This window comes from Thamnophis sirtalis, unplaced genomic scaffold, assembly GCF_051295495.1.
Source record: "Thamnophis sirtalis isolate CommonGarterSnake01/CBP01778 unplaced genomic scaffold, rThaSir2_p1.2 scaffold_4, whole genome shotgun sequence".
NCBI lineage: Eukaryota > Metazoa > Chordata > Lepidosauria > Squamata > Natricidae > Thamnophis > Thamnophis sirtalis.
This window is the reverse complement of record NW_028261384.1, coordinates 2,941,369-2,962,094: the sequence shown is the minus strand read 5'-3', so window position 1 is coordinate 2,962,094 and position 20,726 is coordinate 2,941,369. Positions and strand designations below refer to the sequence as shown.

General features: G+C 45.8%; 1 protein-coding gene across 1 annotated transcript in view; it reads right to left on the bottom strand.

Moving 5' to 3' along the window:
• The window catches only part of LOC106554356 (uncharacterized), a 127,513-nt gene that overhangs the window by 96,724 nt on the left and 10,063 nt on the right, over positions 1–20,726 (bottom strand). The window contains exons 2-3 of the mRNA XM_087712368.1: positions 19,825–20,091; positions 16,299–16,367 (exon numbers count right to left, since the gene is read on the bottom strand). Coding sequence (XP_087568494.1) covers positions 16,299–16,367; positions 19,825–20,065 — 310 coding nt within the window. The 5' untranslated portion in view covers positions 20,066–20,091. The remainder of the gene's footprint in view (positions 1–16,298; positions 16,368–19,824; positions 20,092–20,726) is intronic.

Here is a 20,726-nt window from a genome sequence, read left to right as displayed (position 1 = left end):
CAACCAACTTCCCTTTCTGGATGTCCTAATCTACAAAAAACCCAGGGACACACCATCTACTGAAAAAAACAACACACCAACCGCTACTTAAACGCACAATCCCATCGCCACCCTGCACAGATGAACTCTGTAGCCAAGACCCTCATCTCCAGAACCAAACGCCTAGCTGACAAAAGACCACCTGAAAACTGAATTACACACTCTCACAAACGTATTAATCTCCAAGGGACTCCAAAGAAAAACAATTACCAACCTAATCCAAAGGGAGACTCCCCCCCAAAAAAACGAGACACAGAACAGGACAACGGCATCGCCCTCCTCCCTTACATCAAAGGCACCACAGATAAAATCAGCAAAATTCTCCACAAACACAATATCAAGGCAGCCTTCAACACTGACTCAAAAACAGCCAACATCTTAAGAAACCCCAAAGAAAAAAAATCCAGCTAGAAAACCAAGGAGGTCTATGAAATACCTTGCAAAATCTGCCCTGCCACATACATAGGACAAACAAACAGGAGAATAAATGCACGCAACGCAGAACACAAGAACACAGGAAGAAAAAAAGAAAAAACTTCCTCCCTTTTCCAGCACCTGAAAGCTACAGGGCATGAAATTAATTTTGAAGGAATCAGGTTAATCTCCAAAACTGAACACTTCAACGAGAATAATTATGGAAGCTATCGAAATAGAGAAACACCCCCACAACATGAATAAACTCCCGCCTATCAGACATCTGGAAACCAGCCCTAGTCAACAAACGAGCCCCATCCACCACCCAGGCCATTACAACATGAAACAACAACGGACACACAGCCGGCACCAATCAGCACCAATCTACCAATCCTGATACAGCCACACAGCCAATCACAGCCACTTACTGAAACAAAGTCAGCACTCCACACACCCCCACCAGGATTTATAGAAAGACGGCAGCTCCTATCACGCTTTAAGCCGAAAACCCAGCCTGAAGATGGCGAGTGAGACCTCCCTGAAACGTTGCCAAGACAATCTCAATCTTACACGGGAAAGGACCCGAATACAACAAGATATATATATCTCCACTCATCTTAAATATCTTTCTCTGTTTCTTTTTTTTTTAATGGATGGAATAGGGAAAGGCTCCCTATTCTTTAAACTGAATGGATTAATTTTTTTCTTCTTTTTTTCACTTTTGCTTACACCTATGGATTAAAATTTCCTTTTTTTATAATGCTTGATTGGATTGATTTTGATCTCCATTTAAGGGGGTTTTTTTCTTTCTTAAACTTGGAATATAAAGAAGATAATAAGAAGGATTATAACAAGGGTTGTAACAACAGGAGGAAAAGCAGTTACACTGCCACTTAGAGGCTGGATACATTGTTTTTTCTTCTCTCTCTTTGATCACTTGAGATTCAGGGTTCTTTCAGTTTGTTTACTGACAGTGATAGTAGGAAGAGCATAAGTTGTTTATACAGGTGCTTTTTGGGAGTTCTATCACTAGCTATGGGGGGAAGACAACATTTTGACTTGAAAGATAATAAATGAACCTGTTTGAAGTTTATTAAAATAGCCTTGAACCCTATAGTGGCAGTGCCTGCAAAATTGGAACAATGGCGCAGCAGGAAAAAGAAACTGTAACATTGCAAATAATTATGTTTGAAATTCAAAAGCTATTAGTTGTGACAGACAGAATTGAAAAGAATTTGGGGAATATGGAATACAAAACAGAAAAGTTTGGTGGAAAAACTGAGGATGTTTATCAAATGAAGAATGTGGAAGACAGAGTTCAAAAAAATGGAGGAAAAAAATGAGGAAAGTGGTAAGAAATCTGTGTATACTGACAACAAAGTGAGCGTGGTTGGTAATGGCAAGAGCGGAATATGGAAAGGGGAGATAGATGGATTGGAACTCTACCCCAGACTACAAAGCACAGAAGAAGAAAAGAGAGAAAAATTGACGGAGATAAGGAGAGAAATCTTGACAGAAGCACCAGTGATAACCAAAGATAAGCTGATGGAAAGAGCAGATGCTGGGTTTCGAGCTTTTATGAGATACGAAAGGAACAACATGTTGCGAAGAGAAGTTCATACCAGATTTATTAAGAAAGTAACTAGAATATTAATTCTACAAATAGCAAGAGCTATAAGACTGCACTATCACTGGAAAGATACAGGTTGATGCAATGAAAATGAATAATAAAAACTAAACTAAATTTAGTTTACCAGTAGTATGTATAAAATGAAGTGGCAATAGCTATAGTTAAATAATGATTAATAATGATAACAATACATATAGATATATTAGTTTGATAATATGAAATTTTGTGTAAACACATGGGGAATATGAGAGGAGGTTTGAAAGCTTTATCTAGAATATGTTATAAAGACAATTATAGTCAAATTAAGGTTGAGACATAATAATCGTGAATATACATGAATATATGTGAATTCAAAATATGTGATTTGATATGAAAAGCAGGTGATGAAAGATGCATGGAAATACTGTAACCAACTGACTCACTTTCTACAATTTGTAATGGAAGATGGCTTTTTTTATTTTTATGTTTGTCTTTGTTCAAAAATAAATAAAAATTGTTTAAAAAATAATAATTTAGCCAGGTGTCTGACCTTCTTCCTCTGTCTTCCAGTAATGAAAAATTGCTCTTAGGCCCTCCAACCGAAAATAAATGACTGCAACAGAAACCTGGTTATTCATCTTTGCAGATATTGGTTAAATTGTGGTTTAATAAAAAAAATTTCCACCCAAGGTTAGCAGACAGGTTTTATTAGTGGTTTATTTAGCAAAAGGCAGAAAACACAAGTTAGTTGTGTACAAGGCTGACATACAAAGCTTAGGAGTGAACAGAGGCAATTGTTAAAAGAGGTTTTGTTTTTTTTTACAATTAATTATTGCAACGACGGAATAAAGCAGTTGAATAAATCAAGCATGGAACCTTTAGGATGGGCAGACTTCAACTCCCATAATTCCTTAGCCAGCCAGGCAACGGCTGACTGGGGAATTCTGGGAGTCGAAGTCCACTCATTCTTAAAAGGGCCATGTTTGAAAAAACATTCCTTTGGGATAAAGACACAGTGATTTTAGAAGGCTGCTCCGATACATGGATTAAAGCATTTGCAAAAGGCAACTTCAAAATTTATGTCAGAGAAACAGAATTTTTGAACACTTCTCTCCCCCTCCCCATACACACACACACGAAAAGGAAGACAAGAATTATAGCATTTTGCGATTTAGCCAAGCATTTTTCCACCCCCAAACTTAAAAAGAATATTTAAAAAAAACAAAGAAGAGAAACTCAAACTATTAAGCAGGAAAAAAATCAAATGTTAAATTGGGGAGGGGGGAGGGAGAGAAATACGAGACAATGAGATGGAAAGATTGAAAAAGAAAACGGGTTGGTTTGTCTCACGCAATCAACTCAAAACTATCACCCTAAGGACAATTAGCCTGGATTCCTAGTTAAGCCACGATGGGGCCCGAGTTGGTGGGGCTGAAGGCTGGGATTCCCAACTGTTGGGTGGGAGGGACAACCCCACTGCTGATTTTTTTAAGAAGCCTAAATGGGGGCAAGAATCCTTATCTGAGATCTTTGCTGGTTTAGGAGAACCACAAAGAGTTGGAGACAAGAGATTATTTTGTAGAGATGATCAATTCTGCTTTGTAAGCCTCCCGGAGTCCTCCGGGATTGGACGGCCTATAAATCTACTAAATAAATAAATAAATAAATAAATTAAGGCGATCAATTGTTCGTCTGCTCCGGGAGGGAGAGAGCTAAGGAGAGACGCTGACCTTCCAAAGAAGAACTGCTTCAAGGAAGCTTTCTTGAGGAGCAATTCCGAAGTTCATGAGAAGGTCTCACCAAGATCATGCACGACGCTCGCCCATGTCTTATTTGGTTATGAAGTCCCACCTACAATTCCTAGCTTATGTATTTTGGGCCCCAACTGTATTTTTGAAAGCCACATTTATCTTCCTAACTTCTCGCTGGTCAACAATCTACCACGGAAGCCAACGTTCCTTCATTAATCTAATGTCCTCTTTGAGTTGGGTACACCCAGAATCCTCAACTGTTGCCTGAAACCAACCAACGGTGGAAAGGCTACCTCTTCATCCAGAACGGGAATCCAGAATCCAACTTCTGAGCCTTCTTGACCTTACGTTTCTCCAGCACATACTAAGCAAGCTACCCATCCAGCACCTGAAAAGACCATGGCTTGCAGTGGTGGTGTTTGGAGGTCCTCCAGAAGCCAAAAGTTCCATTAGTTCATCTACAACTTGATCGTCACCCATCCCACTAGAGATGGACTCGGGAGGAGCCCACCATCAGGTTCGTTCTGTTAGTGTGTTCCTCAACCTTGGGTGGACTTCAACTCCCAAGTTTCTGGGAGTTGGAAGTCCACCCATCTTCCAAGTGGTTGAAGAAGACCGCTTTATTATTTGACTTGGTGTCTAGAACCTCAAGAGATACGCTAGCCTCTGATAATTGAGGAGAACCTGTCTTATTTTGCGACAGAGTAGAAGAAATAATAGGACTCCGAGGACAGCATGGCAAAGGGAAACGGGATAGGAACTGACGGAATCTCAACCCTCAGGTCTAACGCATTCATTATTCCTTAAATTAACAAACGAGGAAGAGAAATGAAGGTGACACCTCAACCCTAGAGGGAATTTGGGGGTTCAAACAAAAGAGTGTTTGCTGGGATGGAGGCTGCTTTGTGGTGGGATCACAGCAGGATACGCTGGGTCACCTTGGGGCTTCTCCATTAGGAGGCCCAGAGTCTTAACCTGGGAAGGAGACCATATCCAGGGGAACCTCAACGTTCAAGTGGAAATCAACCTTCAAGATCCTTATGAAGGCAGCTGGAAAGTTGGGCTCTACAAGGTGTACATCGGGAGTGTCAATCTCAAGGCCCGTGGGCCAAATTCGGCCGTGATGCAGGTGGGATCCGGCTCTCAGGGCTGTCCTGTTCTACCCAGTGTGAAGAGGAAATGTGCCAGCAATTTGGGGAGTGGTGCCAAGTTGGCCACGCCCACCCAGCTGGCCATACCCACCCAGGCACCCCACACACACAAACCACAGCCCTTCTCATGGCCCTCCATGAAATTGAGTTCGACATCCCTGGTCTACATCCATCTAAGCGTCCCTACCCGATGGAAGAGGAGAAGACCACGATCATCCTTCAAACAAGATCCAACAGAAGGCGTGAGCACTCCCTCACGTGACCTTATCAACTGAAAGGGAAGACCGAAGGGAAATTCCCTCTCCAGGTGGCCTGGCTGTCTCCAACAATGTCCTCCTTCGAAAGCTTCCAAGTCTGGTTGTCTACAAATGTCCACACAGAAACATCTGCGCCTGATTTTCCACACAAGTCCTACCTCAAAAGCTTCCCGGCCACCCATGATGGAGAAGATACCAGAAAGCACTTCTCCAACTCCTTCCGAAGACGAAGGATAATTTTGCAGCTCAATCCAGCCTCTCCAGTGCTAGATTCGGGGATTGGGGGGAGAGGGGGGGGAGATGGGGTTCTAAATTAAAATCGCATTTTGCTGGAAATGTGGTCTAAATTTAAATTGTGTTTCGCCCAAGACAGATGTCTTAAGGCAAAAGCCCCCCCCCTCCCCGGTTCCTTTTAACAGCAGCGCCCAACGTTCGCTCTCTCGCCAGCTCCTTCCGTCTCCGGGAGAAATACGAACCTTAATGGAAAATGCATCTCTGCAGAAACGTCGGTCCTTCCCCTGCATAATTCATTCTAAGGTGTGTGTGTGTGTGTGTTTGTGTGCATGTGCGTGTCATTGGCAGGAACGACGGACTCCACAAGCATCATCAGCAAATGCTGACACATTCACCATCTTCAGCCGTTCTGGATTTGACTGAACTCTGACCTTCGTCACAGGGCTCAAACCAAATGCGGGGATTCGAACTACCTCTTTACAAGCCAGCAAAAAAAACTGGGATATATATATGTGTGTGTGTGTGTGTGTGTTGTGTGTGTGTGTGTGTGTGTGTGTGTTTTATTTGTGCTGATTGACAAAGAGAATGGAAGCAGTTAGCTTTCTCCATAATTGGGGCATACCAAGTGTTGTGACTTTATACACACACACACACACACACACATGTATTTATGTATGTATATATATATATATGTATTTAGTGTCACAACCCCTGATATGCCCAAATATGGGAGGAAGTCTACTGCTTCCTTTCTCTGTCTATCGGCTCTTCACAAGAGACCATCCAGACAGAAACCCAATATTTTTACTGTTGCCTTTGTTACATTTGTGTTGTATTTACATTTTATTTATTTATCAGCACAAATATAACATATGTATGTATGTATGTATGTATGTATGTATGTATGTATGTATGTATGTATATGTATATATATATACATACACACACACACACACACACACACACACACATATATATATATATCATATAATTTTAAAAAGAACGGCCTCAATTGATGGAGAGGCCGAGAATTCCAAATTTAGGACTCGGAAAGAGATGGTTGTTTGTGCTATTTCCGGGTGGAGAGCGGACAGCCAGACAAATTGCAAACGACAAGCTTAAAAACCTCGGGGATCAAAGTTCCCGTCAGATCGTCTTGTCAGATTGCCGTTTCGGGAAGCGACTCCGACAGGTTGGATTGTCGGGCTCCCCTTCCTCGCTCGAGCCCATCCGATCTGTCGCAACCCGGCTTGATTCGTTTGTGACAAACCACAAAGAAGAATTTTTGCAACAACAACAACAACAGCAACAAAAATGGGAGCAAAGACATCCCGGAACGAGGAAGGGCTTTCAAGCCACATTAAAATTTCACGAAGGCTCCGGCTTTGACGCAGAGAGGAGGACATCTAAGTCCAAGGTGACCGGGGAAGGGTTGGCTGAAATTGCTTCCCCTGGGAAGCTGTGTTTGGACAGCCTGCTTCTCCAAAATCTACCTGAGGGAAATCTAAGGTTGCTTCATGCTTTAAAAAGAGGGGGGGGGGACCCTAAAATCCAGCTCCTGAACGTGAGAAAACCAGAGAGGATATGAGGCAGGACTGGACAAGGGCTCTTCCAACGACTGGGTCCCCGCGGGTTTGGGGACGGGGGGGTGGTTACCGGGGGGGGGGGAGACGAGGCAAGGGAGAAAAGAGAGGTGGTCTTGGAAGAGAGAGAACTGAAAGGGGGTGGAGGAAATTTAAAAGGGGGTCAGACAAAGGGGGGGGAACCAGAAAAGCAAAGGTACAGCTCGGCTACCCGGCAGCTGGAATTGTTGGTCAGGCGAAAGAAATTCTGGACAAGCACTGCGGAGGGAGGGAGGAAAAGGAACAGGGAGGAAAGGAAGGAAGGAAGGAGGAAGGGAGGAGCGAGGGAGGAAGGAGGGAGAGAAGGAGAAAGGAAGGAAATGGAAAGGGAGGGAGGGAAGAAGGAAGGAGATAGAGAAGGAGGGAGGAAGGAAGGAGATAGAAAGGGAGGGAAGGAGGGAGAGAAGGAGGAGAGCGCTAGAGAAGGGAAGGAAGGTAAGAAAGAGATAAGAGGGGAGGAGGAGGGGGAGATTGGGAAGGAGGAGGAGGAGGGGAGTAGAAATGAGAGGAGAAAGGAGAGAAGAGGCAGAGGAGGCAGAGGAGAGGCAGAGGAGAAGAAGAGGAGAAGAAGAGGAGGAGCATGGAGGAGAAATGAGGAGGAGGAGGAGGAGGAGAAATGAGAGAGGAGGAAGGAGGGAAGAGAAAGAGGAGGAAGACAGGAAGGAAAGAAGGAAGAGGAGGAGCATGGAAGGAGGAGGAGGGGGAAGACTAGGATGAAGGAGGAGAAGGAGGAGGACTAGGATGAAGGAGGAGAAGGAGGAGGAGGAGGAGGAGGAGGAGGAGGAGGAGGCCCACCGCAGATCTACCGTTCTTCATCCCCCATAACGTCCAGGCAGGTAAAGGAAGAGCTCTTTAAAAGTCAGAGGACAGGTGGCTTTTAAGTGCAGTGATGGGAAGGCAAAGCACGCGTTGTCTCCCGTGGAGAGCAGCTCCCCCTGAGGAGGAGGGGGAGTCTAGATTTCTATAGGAAGAAAGCGAGAAAGAGAGGAAGAAGAGTGGGAAGGAAACAGGAAGAAAACATAAAAGCATTAAGTCGTTAGTAAACATGAACATGGGAGGCATCGGCACGGACAATCGCGAGCAAGCGCCAGCCCAGCAAAAGAGAGTAACGAAGAGGAAGGGGCTTCCCTAAGACAGCCATTGCCCAAAAGGGAAATGGTGAGTCAATTGCAGGAAATGTGCACAACGTGGAGAGAGGGGGGTCTGCCTTTGCCCCGGGACCACCTGGGTGAAGCAGTCAGATATGAGCCACCTTCCCCAACCTGGAGAAGATGGGCTGGGGGGGGGAGGGGTTAATCTTATACTTTGGCTCATCTGTTTTGTTAAACTGACTGGGATTAGTCTAGTCAATTCCCAACAAATTGGCTGGGATTAATAAAGTCAATTTCCAACATGCTGAGATTATTGTAGTCAATTCCCAACAATGAATGGGATTAGTTTTTGTCAATTCCCAATAAACCTGGTGGGAGTAGTCTAGTCAATTCCCAACAAATTAGCTGGGATTAGAGTAGTCAATTCCCAACAAATTGGCTGGGATTAGTCTAGTCAACTCCCAACTAACTGACTAGGATCTGTGTAGTCTATTTTCATCAAATTGACCGGGATTAGCATTAATGTACTCAATTCCCAATATGCTTGGATTCGGGTAGTCAATTCCCAACAACCCAGCTGGGATAAATCTAGTCAATTTTCAACAACCTGGGATTTCTGTAGTCAATTTCCAATATTTTTAAAGACTGCTGGGAGAGGGAGGGATAGAAACAAGGCTCTGAATATATCCTTGGATTTTAACAATTGTGTTTAGCTAATTAATATGGACATTGAAAGAGGAGCAACATTAGGATGGAAATTACATTAGCCTATTTTCCAACTCACAAGTGTTGTTGGATTTTGTGAGCAGCTTCCACCACATGTGTTCCAAGAAGACTCCTGGTTGATGGTGGCTCACCCGATCTCACTCTTTACCCTCCCCAAAGTGCAAAGGTAGTGAACAGAGTTGTGAGTTTGACAACAGCACTTTGAACAACTCAATGATCGGAAGATCCCTGGAGCTGGGTCCACCGAATCCATAAACCAGGAATCTATGACACTGTAGGACCTTGTGGGTTCCAAGCAAGCAGATGTAGACCTCTTGTCCACCCCAGGAAAAGTTCCCCAGATGTCCCCGCCAGACAGTCCCCTCCCCCAAAGCAGCAGCAATGGCCCAGGCTAACCTCCCGACACTACACACAAAGACAATCACGAAAACACACGTCACAAACTCCGGGACCCAGAAGGCAATTGAGAAGATAGATCCTTCCTCGACTATCAATGCTCCAGAATGTCCTGAAAAGGGGAAGACCGACCTTCAAACTCTACCTCCCCTCCAAATTTTTTACCCTCCATAGAACCCCGATTTTCATTCTGTTTTGCACCCATGCTAGAAGCCCCCCCAGGAGTTTCAGGACTGGAGGGGTTAGCTGGGGGCTCCTTTCTTTCCCCCAACAGGAGCTGGAGCCAAGGATGGGAACTCAACCCTGCCATCGATTTTCTAGAATGTCCTGGGGAGAATCAAGCCAAGAAGTCTTCAAACTTTCCCCATTTTTTTACTCTCCAAAGAACCTTATTTATTTATTTTTTAGCACCTCAGCGTTTCAGCATTGAAAGCGTGAGCTTGAGCTAAGGATGGGAACTCAACCCTGCCATCGATTTTCTAGAATGTCCTGGGGAGAACCAAGCCAAGAAGTTTTCAAACTTTCCCCATTTTTTTGCCCTCCAAAGAACCTTATTTATTTATTTTTTAGCACTTCAGTGTTTCAGGATTGAAAGCGTGAGCTTGAGCTAAGGATGGGAACTCAACCCTGCCATCGATTTTCTAGAATGTCCTGGGGAGAACCAAGCCAAGAAGTTTTCAAACTTTCCCCATTTTTTTGCCCTCCAAAGAACCTTATTTATTTATTTTTTTAGCACTTCAGTGTTTCAGGATTGAAAAGGTGAGCTTGAGCTAAGGATGGGAACTCAACCCTGCCATCGATTTTCTAGAATGTCCTGGGGAGGACCAGCCAAGAAGTCTTCAAACTTTCCCCATTTTTTTGCCTCCCAAAGAACCTTATTTATTTATTTTTTAGCACTTCAGCGTTTCAGGATTGAAAGCGTGAGCTTGAGCTAAGGATGGGAACTCAACCCTGCCATCGATTTTCTAGAATGTCCTGGGGAGAACCAAGCCAAGAAGTTTTCAAACTTTCCCCATTTTTTTGCCCTCCAAAGAACCTTATTTATTTATTTTTTTAGCACTTCAGTGTTTCAGGATTGAAAAGGTGAGCTTGAGCTAAGGATGGGAACTCAACCCTGCCATCGATTTTCTAGAATGTCCTGGGGAGGACCAGCCAAGAAGTCTTCAAACTTTCCCCATTTTTTTGCCTCCCAAAGAACCTTATTTATTTATTTTTTAGCACTTCAGCGTTTCAGGATTGAAAGGGTGAGCTTGAGCTAAGGATGGGAACTCAATCCTGCCATCGATTTTCTAGAATGTCCTGGGGAGAACCAAGCCAAGAAGTCTTCAAGCTTTCCCCATTTTTTTGCCCCCCAAAGAACCTTATTTATTTATTTTTTAGCACTTCAGCGTTTCAGGATTGAAAGGGTGAGTTTGAGCTAAGGGTGGGAACTCAACCCTGGCATCGATTTTCTAGAATGTCCTGGGGAGAACCAAGTCAAGAAGTCTTCAAACTTTCCCCATTTTTTTACCCCCCAAAGAATCTTATTTATTTATTTTTTAGCACTTCAGCGTTTCAGGATTGAAAGAGTGAGCTTGAGCTAAGGATGGGAACTCAACCCTGCCATCGATTTTCTAGAATATCCTGGGGAGGACCAGGCAAGAAGTCTTCAAATTTTCCCCATTTTTTTGCCCCCCCAAAGAACCTTATTTATTTATTTTTTAGCACTTCAGCGTTTCAGGATTGAAAGGGTGAGCTTGAGCTAAGGATGGGAACTCAACCCTGCCATCGATTTTCTAGAATGTCCTGGGGAGAATCAAGCCAAGAAGTCTTCAAACTTTCCCCATTTTTTTGCTCCCCCAAAGAACCTTATTTTTTTATTTTTTAGCACTTCAGCGTTTCAGCATTTAAAGCGTGAGCTTGAGCTAAGGATGGGAACTCAACCCTGCCATCGATTTTCTAGAATGTCCTGGGGAGAACCAAGCCAAGAAGTCTTCAAACTTTTCCCATTTTTTTGCCCCCCCAAAGAACCTTATTTATTTATTTTTTAGCACTTCAGCGTTTCAGGATTGAAAGGGTGAACTTGAGCTAAGGATGGGAAACTCAACCCTGCCGAATGGCAGATCTCGGGCCTCGAACGTGGACTTCCAAATCTGGCATTCCAACCACGTGATTCCAACCACAGGCTGTTTCTTCCCAAGAACTGAGCTGGAATTTTGCGGAAACTCATTTTCTCCCTTCCGTATCTTCTAGAAGAACGAGACGGGAATTTTTGCTATGGTGGCAAGCATCTCTCTCTAAGCTTAGTTGCAACCCTCAGTCTGTATTTTTCTAACACACACAAAGAAAAGAAACAACACAACCACAGTGTTGTCTACTGCAACGCGCTCTACATGGGGCAGCCCTTGAAGAGTATTCGGAGACTTCAACTCGTCCAGAACGCAGCCGCGCGAGCGATTGTGGGTGCACCTCGGTACACCCACGTTACACCTATCCTCCGCGAGCTGCACTGGTTACCGATCAGTCTCCGGATACGCTTCAAGGCGCTAGTCGTCACTTATAAAGCCCTTCATGGTATTGGACCTGGGTACTTGAGAGACCGCCTGCTGCCAATTACCTCCCACAGACCCATTAGATCTCACAGGGTTGGCCTCCTCCGGGTGCCATCTACCAGCCAATGCCACCTGGCTATTACCCGGGGGAGGGCCTTCTCTGTGGCAGCTCCGGCCCTCTAGAATGAACTCCCCGCAGGGATTCGGACCCTCACCCCTCTCCAGGCCCTCCGAAAAGCCGTCAAAACCTGGCTTTGCCGGCAGGCCTGGGGGTGATGAGTTCCCTCCCCTCTCGACATGTATGGTTGTGCGACTGTTGTTTACTTTTATTATTTGTATTTTGTCTTTTTATGTTCCCCCTTTTCCCCCTTGAATTGTTCGCCGCCCTGAGTCCTCCCGGAGAAGGGTGGCATACAAATAATAAAATTCTATTCTATTCTATTCTATTGTCGCTCTGCTTTGAACCCAGTTGGGTTGAATTTGGGACGATCAATAAACTAGGAAATGACCCAAGGAGGCTGTGAGTTCGATCCTAGGTAAAGGAAGGTATCTCTCTCTCTCTCGGCAAACTGAGAATATGTTTGTTGAACAAAACCCCGTACTGGCGACAGGAAGGGCATCTAGCCATTGAAACACTGCTAGCTCCATTCGGTTGCCCGGACTCCAACCCTGCAAGGGATTATGGGGTCGTTAGGAGATGATGATCATGATGAGTTGGGTGATGACCTCAGTAGAATCGGATGTCCCTATGTTGCTGGTCTTGGTGGAAAGGAGCCAAAGAATAAAGAACTGGGACCTCTTGAGAGATACATGGAAGTCCATCTCATCTTTCTTCAATCAGTTGAAGCGCACTAGGACAATCTATTTCTCAACTAAACCAGGTTCTCCAGATGTTCTCCTGCAACTGGACCGCTTCTGCTTCTCGGAAACACCTCCTTCTTTGAGTCTCATCCTTTGTCTCTCTACCATTCTTGGGAGCTTGGCGATCATCTGCCCCACCATGTCCCATGTCCACCAAACGTATCTCCCCTCTCTTGATGCCCATGGCCACCACACACGAAAATCTCCCAGGCTTAGCCAGGCCTCCATTCCCTCACTCCAACTCACAAAATGGTGCCTCATCAGAAATCGTTCGTGGAGAAATATAAGCTCAAGACCAGGATAAAGTCCTCAAAACGTTGGAGGAGACAACAAGGATGATCCCTACTCAAAACAGGACCTTGATGTCAGACCAGTAGATCCAAGAAGAGGGGGGCATGAAGCCGAAATCCTAAACCGTAGATGCCACAACTCACAATGCTGGCTAGAAGAACCACAATATGCTTCTCTTTGCCCAATTGCTAAGGCTTGAAGTCCACAGTGTTTGGTGACTACCAGCTGGAAGAAGGTTGGCATAGAAAAATACATCTAAGAAGACATCCATAGGTGGTAGAAGACTCCATAAAAACCTTCATGGAAGAAGGTTGGCATAGAAAAATACATCTAAGAACACATCCATAGGTGGTAGAAGACTCCATAAAAACCTTCATGGAAGAAGGTTGGCATAGAAAAATACATCTAAGAACACATCCATAGGTGGTAGAAGACTCCATAAAAACCTTCATGGAAGAAGGTTGGCATAGAAAAATACATCTAAGAACACATCCATAGGTGGTAGAAGACTCCATAAAAACCTTCATTTCCACCAACTCTTAGCTTCAGTCCTTCAGGAAGATGGCTTGCTAAAAATCCCCATCTCAAAACTTCATTCTTCCAAGGGGAAACCATCTATGTTGATACAGCAGAGGACTGGATTAGAAAGGCCTCCAAGGTGCCTTCCAACTTTCTCAGGGGAGTCTCCTGCTCGAACAGGGGGTTGGACTAGATGGCCTCCAAGGTCCTTTCCAACTCTGCATTTCTCTAAAAGCCCCCTGGATCGAGCAGAGGGCTGGACTAGAAGACCTCCAAGGTCCCTTCCAAGTCTGTCTTTCTGATTCTGTGAGGGTCTCCAGCAGGATGGACTAGATGATCTCTTCCAACTCTGCATTCCTCTAATTACGGATTGCGGGTGCCCATGGACACGCACACCAGATGTAGATCTGCACACACCCCATAACACAAGCATACCTAACCCCTCAAACTCTCTGCACCCGAAATACAGGAAGTCCTTGATTTACGACATTTCGTTTAGCGACCAAAGTTACAACAGCACTGCAAAAAGCGACCTAGGACCGTTATTCTCACTTAACGACCGTTGCAGCATCCCCATGAGTCATGTCCTCAAAATGTTGGCTATTGTCTGGTATTTTAAGACGCCCGCAGTGACCTGTGGCCACGTGATCCCCTTTTGCGACTTCCTGACAAGCCCGCGGGGAAGCCGGATTCACTTAACAACTGCGTGAGGGGCTTCACAAGTGCCGCGATTCACTTAAGAACCACGGCGAGGAAATCCGTAAAATGGCTTAACAAACGTTTCGCTTAGTGACATATAAATCTGGGGCTCCGTTGTGGTTGTAACTCGAAGACTGTCTGTACTGAGGTGTTATCTTCCTTCTCACTTAACCACTGCTTCGCTGAACAACACAAGAGCCAAGGTGGCGCAGTGGTTAAATGCAGCACTGCAGGCTACTGCTAGATCAGCAGGTCAGCGGTTCAAATCTCACCGGCTCAGGGTTGACTCAGCCTTCCATCCTTCCGAGGTGGGTAAAATGAGGACCCAGATTGTTGGGGGCAATATGCTGACTCTCTGTAAACCGCTTAGAGAGGCCTGAAAGGCCTATGAAGTGGTATATAAGTCTACTGCTATTGCTATATTGCTATTAACACAAATTGTGGGCTCAACCGCCGTCGTAAGTCGAGGACTTGCTTTAAGCATAGAAAAAGCAGGGTTTTTCGATGCTTATCCTGCCAGCAGCAGCTTTCTCTGAAAGCCGGTTTAGGGTCCATGAGGTAAAAAATCTCTCGTCGCCTTACAAGAGAGAGCAGCATTTGCTAATTTTCGGCATAAAATCGGTCCTTAAGAAGAAAATCCTTCCAGAAACGGAAGGAAGAGCATAAGCCGTCGCTATTTTTAAATAAGCTGTCCATAAATGGGTCAGCTAGGAACCGGCTTTCACTACGGAGGATTGAGTGGGGGGGTGGGGGGGGAAATGCAGTGTGGCGGGAGATCACGGAAAGCCTCCGAAAAATATTGAATTTTTATCCCTTTTTTTGCTTCCCAGGGAGGGCTATTTTCTGTTTTTTTTTCTTTGAAGACGTTTCACTTTTCATCCAAGAAGCTTCTTCCGCTCTGACTGATCCATTCCCCACCATTCAGTCAGAACTGAGAAAGCTTCTTGGATGAAAAGCCGAAAGGTCTTCAAAGGAAAAAACAGAAAGTCCAGTTGCCTCTTGAAAAAATAGCACATCACAAACAACCGTGACCTGGATGGACTGAGTGGAATTCAAATCCCAGAATTCCCAAAATGGAGTGGACTTCAACTCCCAGAATTCCCTAGACACTGAGTGGACTTCAAATCCCAGAATTCCCAAAATGGAGTGGACTTCAAATCCCAGAATTCCCTAGTGGGCATTGAGTGGACTTCAAATCCCACAATTCCCAAAATGGAATGGACTTCAACTCCCAGAATTCCCTAGCAGATACTGAGTGGACTTCAAATCCCACAATTCCCAAAATGGAGTGGACTTCAACTCCCAGAATTCCCTAGCGGACACTGAGTGGATTTCAACTCCCAGAATTCCCTAGCGGACACTGAGTGGACTTCAAATCCCAGAATTCCCAAAATGGAGTGGACTTCAACTCCCAGAATTCCCTAGCAGATACTGAGTGGACTTCAAATCCCAGAATTCCCAAAATGGAGTGGACTTCAACTCCCAGAATTCCCTAGCAGATACTGAGTGGACTTAAAATCCCAGAATTCCCAAAATGGAGTGGACTTCAAATCCCAGAATTCCCTAGCCAACAGTGGTCTTCAATTCCCAAAATGGAGTGGACTTCAACTCCCAGAATGCACCGTACCGTATGCTGGGAGTTGAAGTCCACACCTCTTAAAGGGACCCACGTTGAGAAACTCCAGTCCAGAATCCTCGCCTTTCTGACTTCTTCATCAAAGCAGGCGATCCTGAGGAATTCCCAGTCTACAACTGTTAAAGAGAATTCTGGGAATCGAAGTCCACACAAGCCTTGTCAAAGCTCTCCTGGACTAAACCTCACAACATGGTCACACACAACGTCCAGAATCTGCAACATTGACCCCCCCCCCCATAAAGAGCCAACAATCTAGAAGGACGTCCAGTGTGAGTTCCCCACCAAAGACCCATCAAAAATAATAAATAATTGAGGCCGGCAGACGAGGGGCCGGAGGAGGAACGGAAACTTCGTGCTTCCCGGGGAGTCCACCTTCACACATACAACACGTCACACATGTGTCAGCAGCGACATGCAAATGAGGAAGCGGCCCTGGAGCGTATGGAGCACGTCAACCCAGCAGTGTCTTACCTTGAGAGGCCCCTTCCAGCCCATGATCTCCGTTCTCAACCACGGAGGCTGGTCCTGTTGCGGCGGGGCCTGGAAGAAAAAATGTCCACATCGGTTGGAGGGCACTTAGCACCTGGGGGGACCCCAATTTCCTGCCCCAAAGACCTTCCTTTGACCAGCTGAAGGCCGGACCTTCTGCTCAGATAAACCCAAGGCCCATGTTTCCCCTGCAGACGTTGCCATCAACCATCTTAACTCTACATCTCCAAGTCTTTCTAAACCTCCTTCTGATGGACATTTAGGGCCCATCTTTGCATCTGGTCCTCGGCTTACGACCATAATGGAGCCATTGCTAAGTGAGACGGTTGTTAAGTGAGCTCTACGTGGTTAAGCAAATCGGAGCAGTGGTCGAGTTAACGACAGCGTTGTTAAGTGGACCTGGCTTCCCAGGGGACGCTGCCACCGTCATAAATATGAATCCATTGCCCAGTGTCCGGATTTTGACCATGGGACCGTGGGGACGCTGCCACAAGTCGTAAGTGTGAAAAAAGGGTCATCGGTGGCTTTTGGGGTTGCAAAATGTGAACGGTCGCTAAACGAATCGTTGTTAAGGGATACGATGATGGTAATACTTCCCATAAGTCAACTGCAGAGAAAGATCTGGAGGAGGAGGAGGAGGAGGAGGAGGAGGAGGAGGAGGAGGAGGAGGAGGAGGAGGAGGAGGATCCAAATTCAAGAGTTTTTGTGATGGCCTCTCTAGGATGTAAAGTACTTAAAGCATTTGATTTTTCTTCTCCGTTGCTATCTGGGTTAGTTCTCTTTGCCATCCTGGTTTAATGTTGGTTGTTGCTTAAACGTTTTTTGTTTTTTTTTTGCACTTTGTGCCTTGCCTAGAGCTGCTGGGAGTTGGCAGGCGAATGTGTGTGTGTGTGTGTGTGTATGTATATATATGTGTATATATGTATATGTATGTATGTGTATATATATATTTATATATTTATGTATAATGATTGTAGGGTCCCTTGGTGCTCTCTGAGCTGGGTGCTTTTCTTACAGACGTCTCATGACCCAACTAGGGAACATCATCAGGGCCAAAAAGGAAGGAGGAAGAGGAGGAGGAAGAGAGGGAGGAACGGCAGAAGGGAGGAGGAGGAAGAGAAGAGGGAGGAAGGGAGGAGGTGGAGAAAGAGGAAAAAAAGAGGAGGAAGAGGAGGAGAGAGAAGGAGAGAGGGAAGAGGAGGAGGAGGAGAAAGAGGAGGAGGATAACAGGAGGAGGAGAGGGATGGAGGGGAAGAAAGAGGAAGACTGTGGTGTCCTTGGTGCTCCTGATCTGGGTGCTTCTTACAGACGTTTCATGACCCAAATAGGGAACCTCATCAGGGCCAGAAGGAGGGAGGAAGAGGAGGAAGAGAGGGAAGAGGAGGAGAAGAGGGAGAGAGTAATGGAGGAGGTGTAGAGAGAAAGAGGAGGAGAAGAGAGAAGGAGAGAGGGAGGAGGAGGAGGTGCAGAAAGAGGAGGAGAAGAGGAGGGGAGGGAGGGAGGGAGAAGAGAAGAGGGAGGGGAAGGAAGATGGGGAGAATGATAAGGAAGTCTGTGGGGTCCTTGGTGCTCTCCAATCTGGGTCCTTTTCTTACAGACGTCTCATGACCCAAATAGAGAACAGCATCAGTGCTTCCCCCCCCCGTTGGAACCAATTTGCTGGAAACCGGTAACTCTGCTCCCAACTGTATTCGTTCCTCTCCCACCACAACGTCATCACTGTCCCAACACCAGGATTTAAGTCATCTGCGTCTCCTGCCAGATGCCAGGCTCCTAATCTCCGAATGCACCCCGGGTGGCGGGAAGGCAGCCATGCAAAGTTCAACCCACCCCCCCAAAAAAAATCCCCCCAGATTATGTAACGGAGAAACTAAGAGGATTTGGACAAGCCTATCAAACCGAGATGCTGCAAGTCGCGCCACGAAGGCAGCTGGCCGAACTCGGTTCAATCCTCTTTGCGTGCGTGCGTGCGTGTGTGTGTGTGTGAAAATAAAAATCCAACATCTGAGGGGCGCATGGGAAATATATCCGTCAATCCCGTCCAAGACTCTCGAACACTGTCAGACTTTGGCAAAGGAGACTGTCCGCATGACAACAGACAATGTGTTTGCCCTGTTTTGTCGGAACAGGGTTACGCACAACGGCACGTGTGTAAGGAGACAAAACTTTTTGGGTACCTTCCCTGCAGCTAGTTGGGTTCCCGAAACGTCTGCAAAGAAAACCACCAACAAATTAATAAAAAACAGACTTGATCTCGGTGGTTTTCTCGCAGACGTTTCGGGACCCAACTAGGTAACGTCGTCAGTGACTGGAGGGAGCGGGGGTTTGTGGAGTAGAGAAGGGAGAGGACTGCGGGCTCCTTGGTGCTCCTTGGTATGACGGCCACAGTGGCGCGGGGTCACCCGTCAAGATGGAAGATAGATTTACTTAACAACCCTGCCCCTAACTGGGCCACTGCGGCAATTCACTTAACGACGGCAGGCAAGAAGGACCGTGGGAGGGCTCCCAACTCACTTATCAACCGTCTCGCTTAGCCACGGAAATTTCAGGTTCCATTATGTTCATAATTTGAGGATGATCTGTACGTCAATGAAAACGAAAGGTTATAAATCGGTTTGAGGGCCCATTTTTAAAACCGTGTTCTCCTTTCTGCGCTTTCACATTTGACGCCGAGATATTATAAAAAGGAAAAGAAAAAAATATCAAATAAAAAGCCACATTCGCTGGGGAAAAAAGGCGAGCCAAAAAAATTTATCCTCTCCAATATTCCTTTAGCGTCGGAGTAGCAGCACTAAATATATCCGCTCAACCGTTTCTTGGCTAAATTACGATGCGATTAAAGCTTATTAAAAAGGCTTTTAAAGCCAGGAGGAAGCGGAGCCCCGCCGGATAATAGCACCCATGGAAATAAATTTAATTTATTTATTTTTCTCTTGATTGGAGAGAGCCTGGAGGAGGAGAAGGAAGGGATGCATAAAAAAATGAACAGCAAAGATTCCAGGATTTTAAAAGGATTTCAAAGCAACGAGTTTGCTTTGCCAATGGCGTGCAAAGGGACGAGCAAATCAGATAGACTGCGATGGTACGGAGGAGAACGATTCCGACTGTTTCTTCACCGGCTGTTTGAACTTACAACATTGCTGGGGGGAAAAGTGACTTGCGGCCAATTCTCGGACTTACGGACTATTGCCGTTATCTTTGTGATCAAAATTTCGAAGCAATTGGCGTGGATTTGTGACAACGGCTCACGCCATACCTTCTCACAATCTTCCAACGGAAAAAAAATATCAACAGGTGGCAAACTAGATTCGCTTAACGACCACCCGATTCACTTAACGACGCTGACATAAAACGGGCCCAAAGCTCCCAGAACGAGTGGCTCGCTTAACCACGGGAATGTTGGGGCTCAAATTGTGGTCGTATGACACAATCCAACTTCTCGTCCGATTGACCCCCCCCACCGTTCCCACTGTCCCGCCTGACACCCTACCCATGTCCAGACACTCACGCTCCCGGGGAACGTTCTCAACCCGCGGTTTGGCTTTCGCCTCCTGGTTCCCTGCCTGCGGGTCGTCGTCGTCGTCGAGCAGAGGGACGTAATCCGTCTTGCCCACTTTCTCCCCGATCACGTCGTCAAACTTCTCGGCTTCCAGGGTGGCCATGAAGTCGCGCTTCACCTCTTCCTCGATTTGGGGAGGGGGCTCGGTCAGTGCGTCGGCCAGGCTGAGGTTCTGTTCCATGTCCGCCATACCGCCACGCCCTTTCCGGTGAAACCCTGGGGAAAAAAAGGGGGGAAAGAGGAAGAAAGGAAGGACGAGAAGATGATCAACAATCCAATCAGCATCTCTCAAATTGGTGTTTAAAATACACAAGACGATTAAGAATCAAAGATGCAAACACCAGGCAGAGAGAGAGAGGGAGAGAGAAAGTAGGGAACCAGGTGCGAAAAACTAGGTGAAGTTTCAATTAAACTTTCAATTATTGCTGGAAGTCTGTGCGCGGGAATATTTCAACTAAACTTATTGCTAAAACCTACTGCAAAGTTTATTGCTAATTCGTTGCTAAAATTCCATGCACAGGAATCTTTCAAGTGAAGCGATTTATTACCGAAAGCCTACGCACAGGAATCTTTCAACTAACCAGAGTTAGATAAGGCTCCCCAGGGCACAAGGAGAGTTGGACTTCCTTCGCTCGTGACTATGTAAGGATTCTAGGCTGGTGCCTGTTTTAACTCTCACCGTGGGGTTCTGTCATTCCTTCCCCTACAGGGATCTCCAAATTCGGTTTCAGGGAGTATTAAAATTGTCCTCGACTTGCAACCATAGTTACAAAGGCACGGGAAAAAGTGACACACCCTGTCCTCTAACAGATACGGGGGTCATGAAAATTCTGCAAGAAAACCACCAGGCT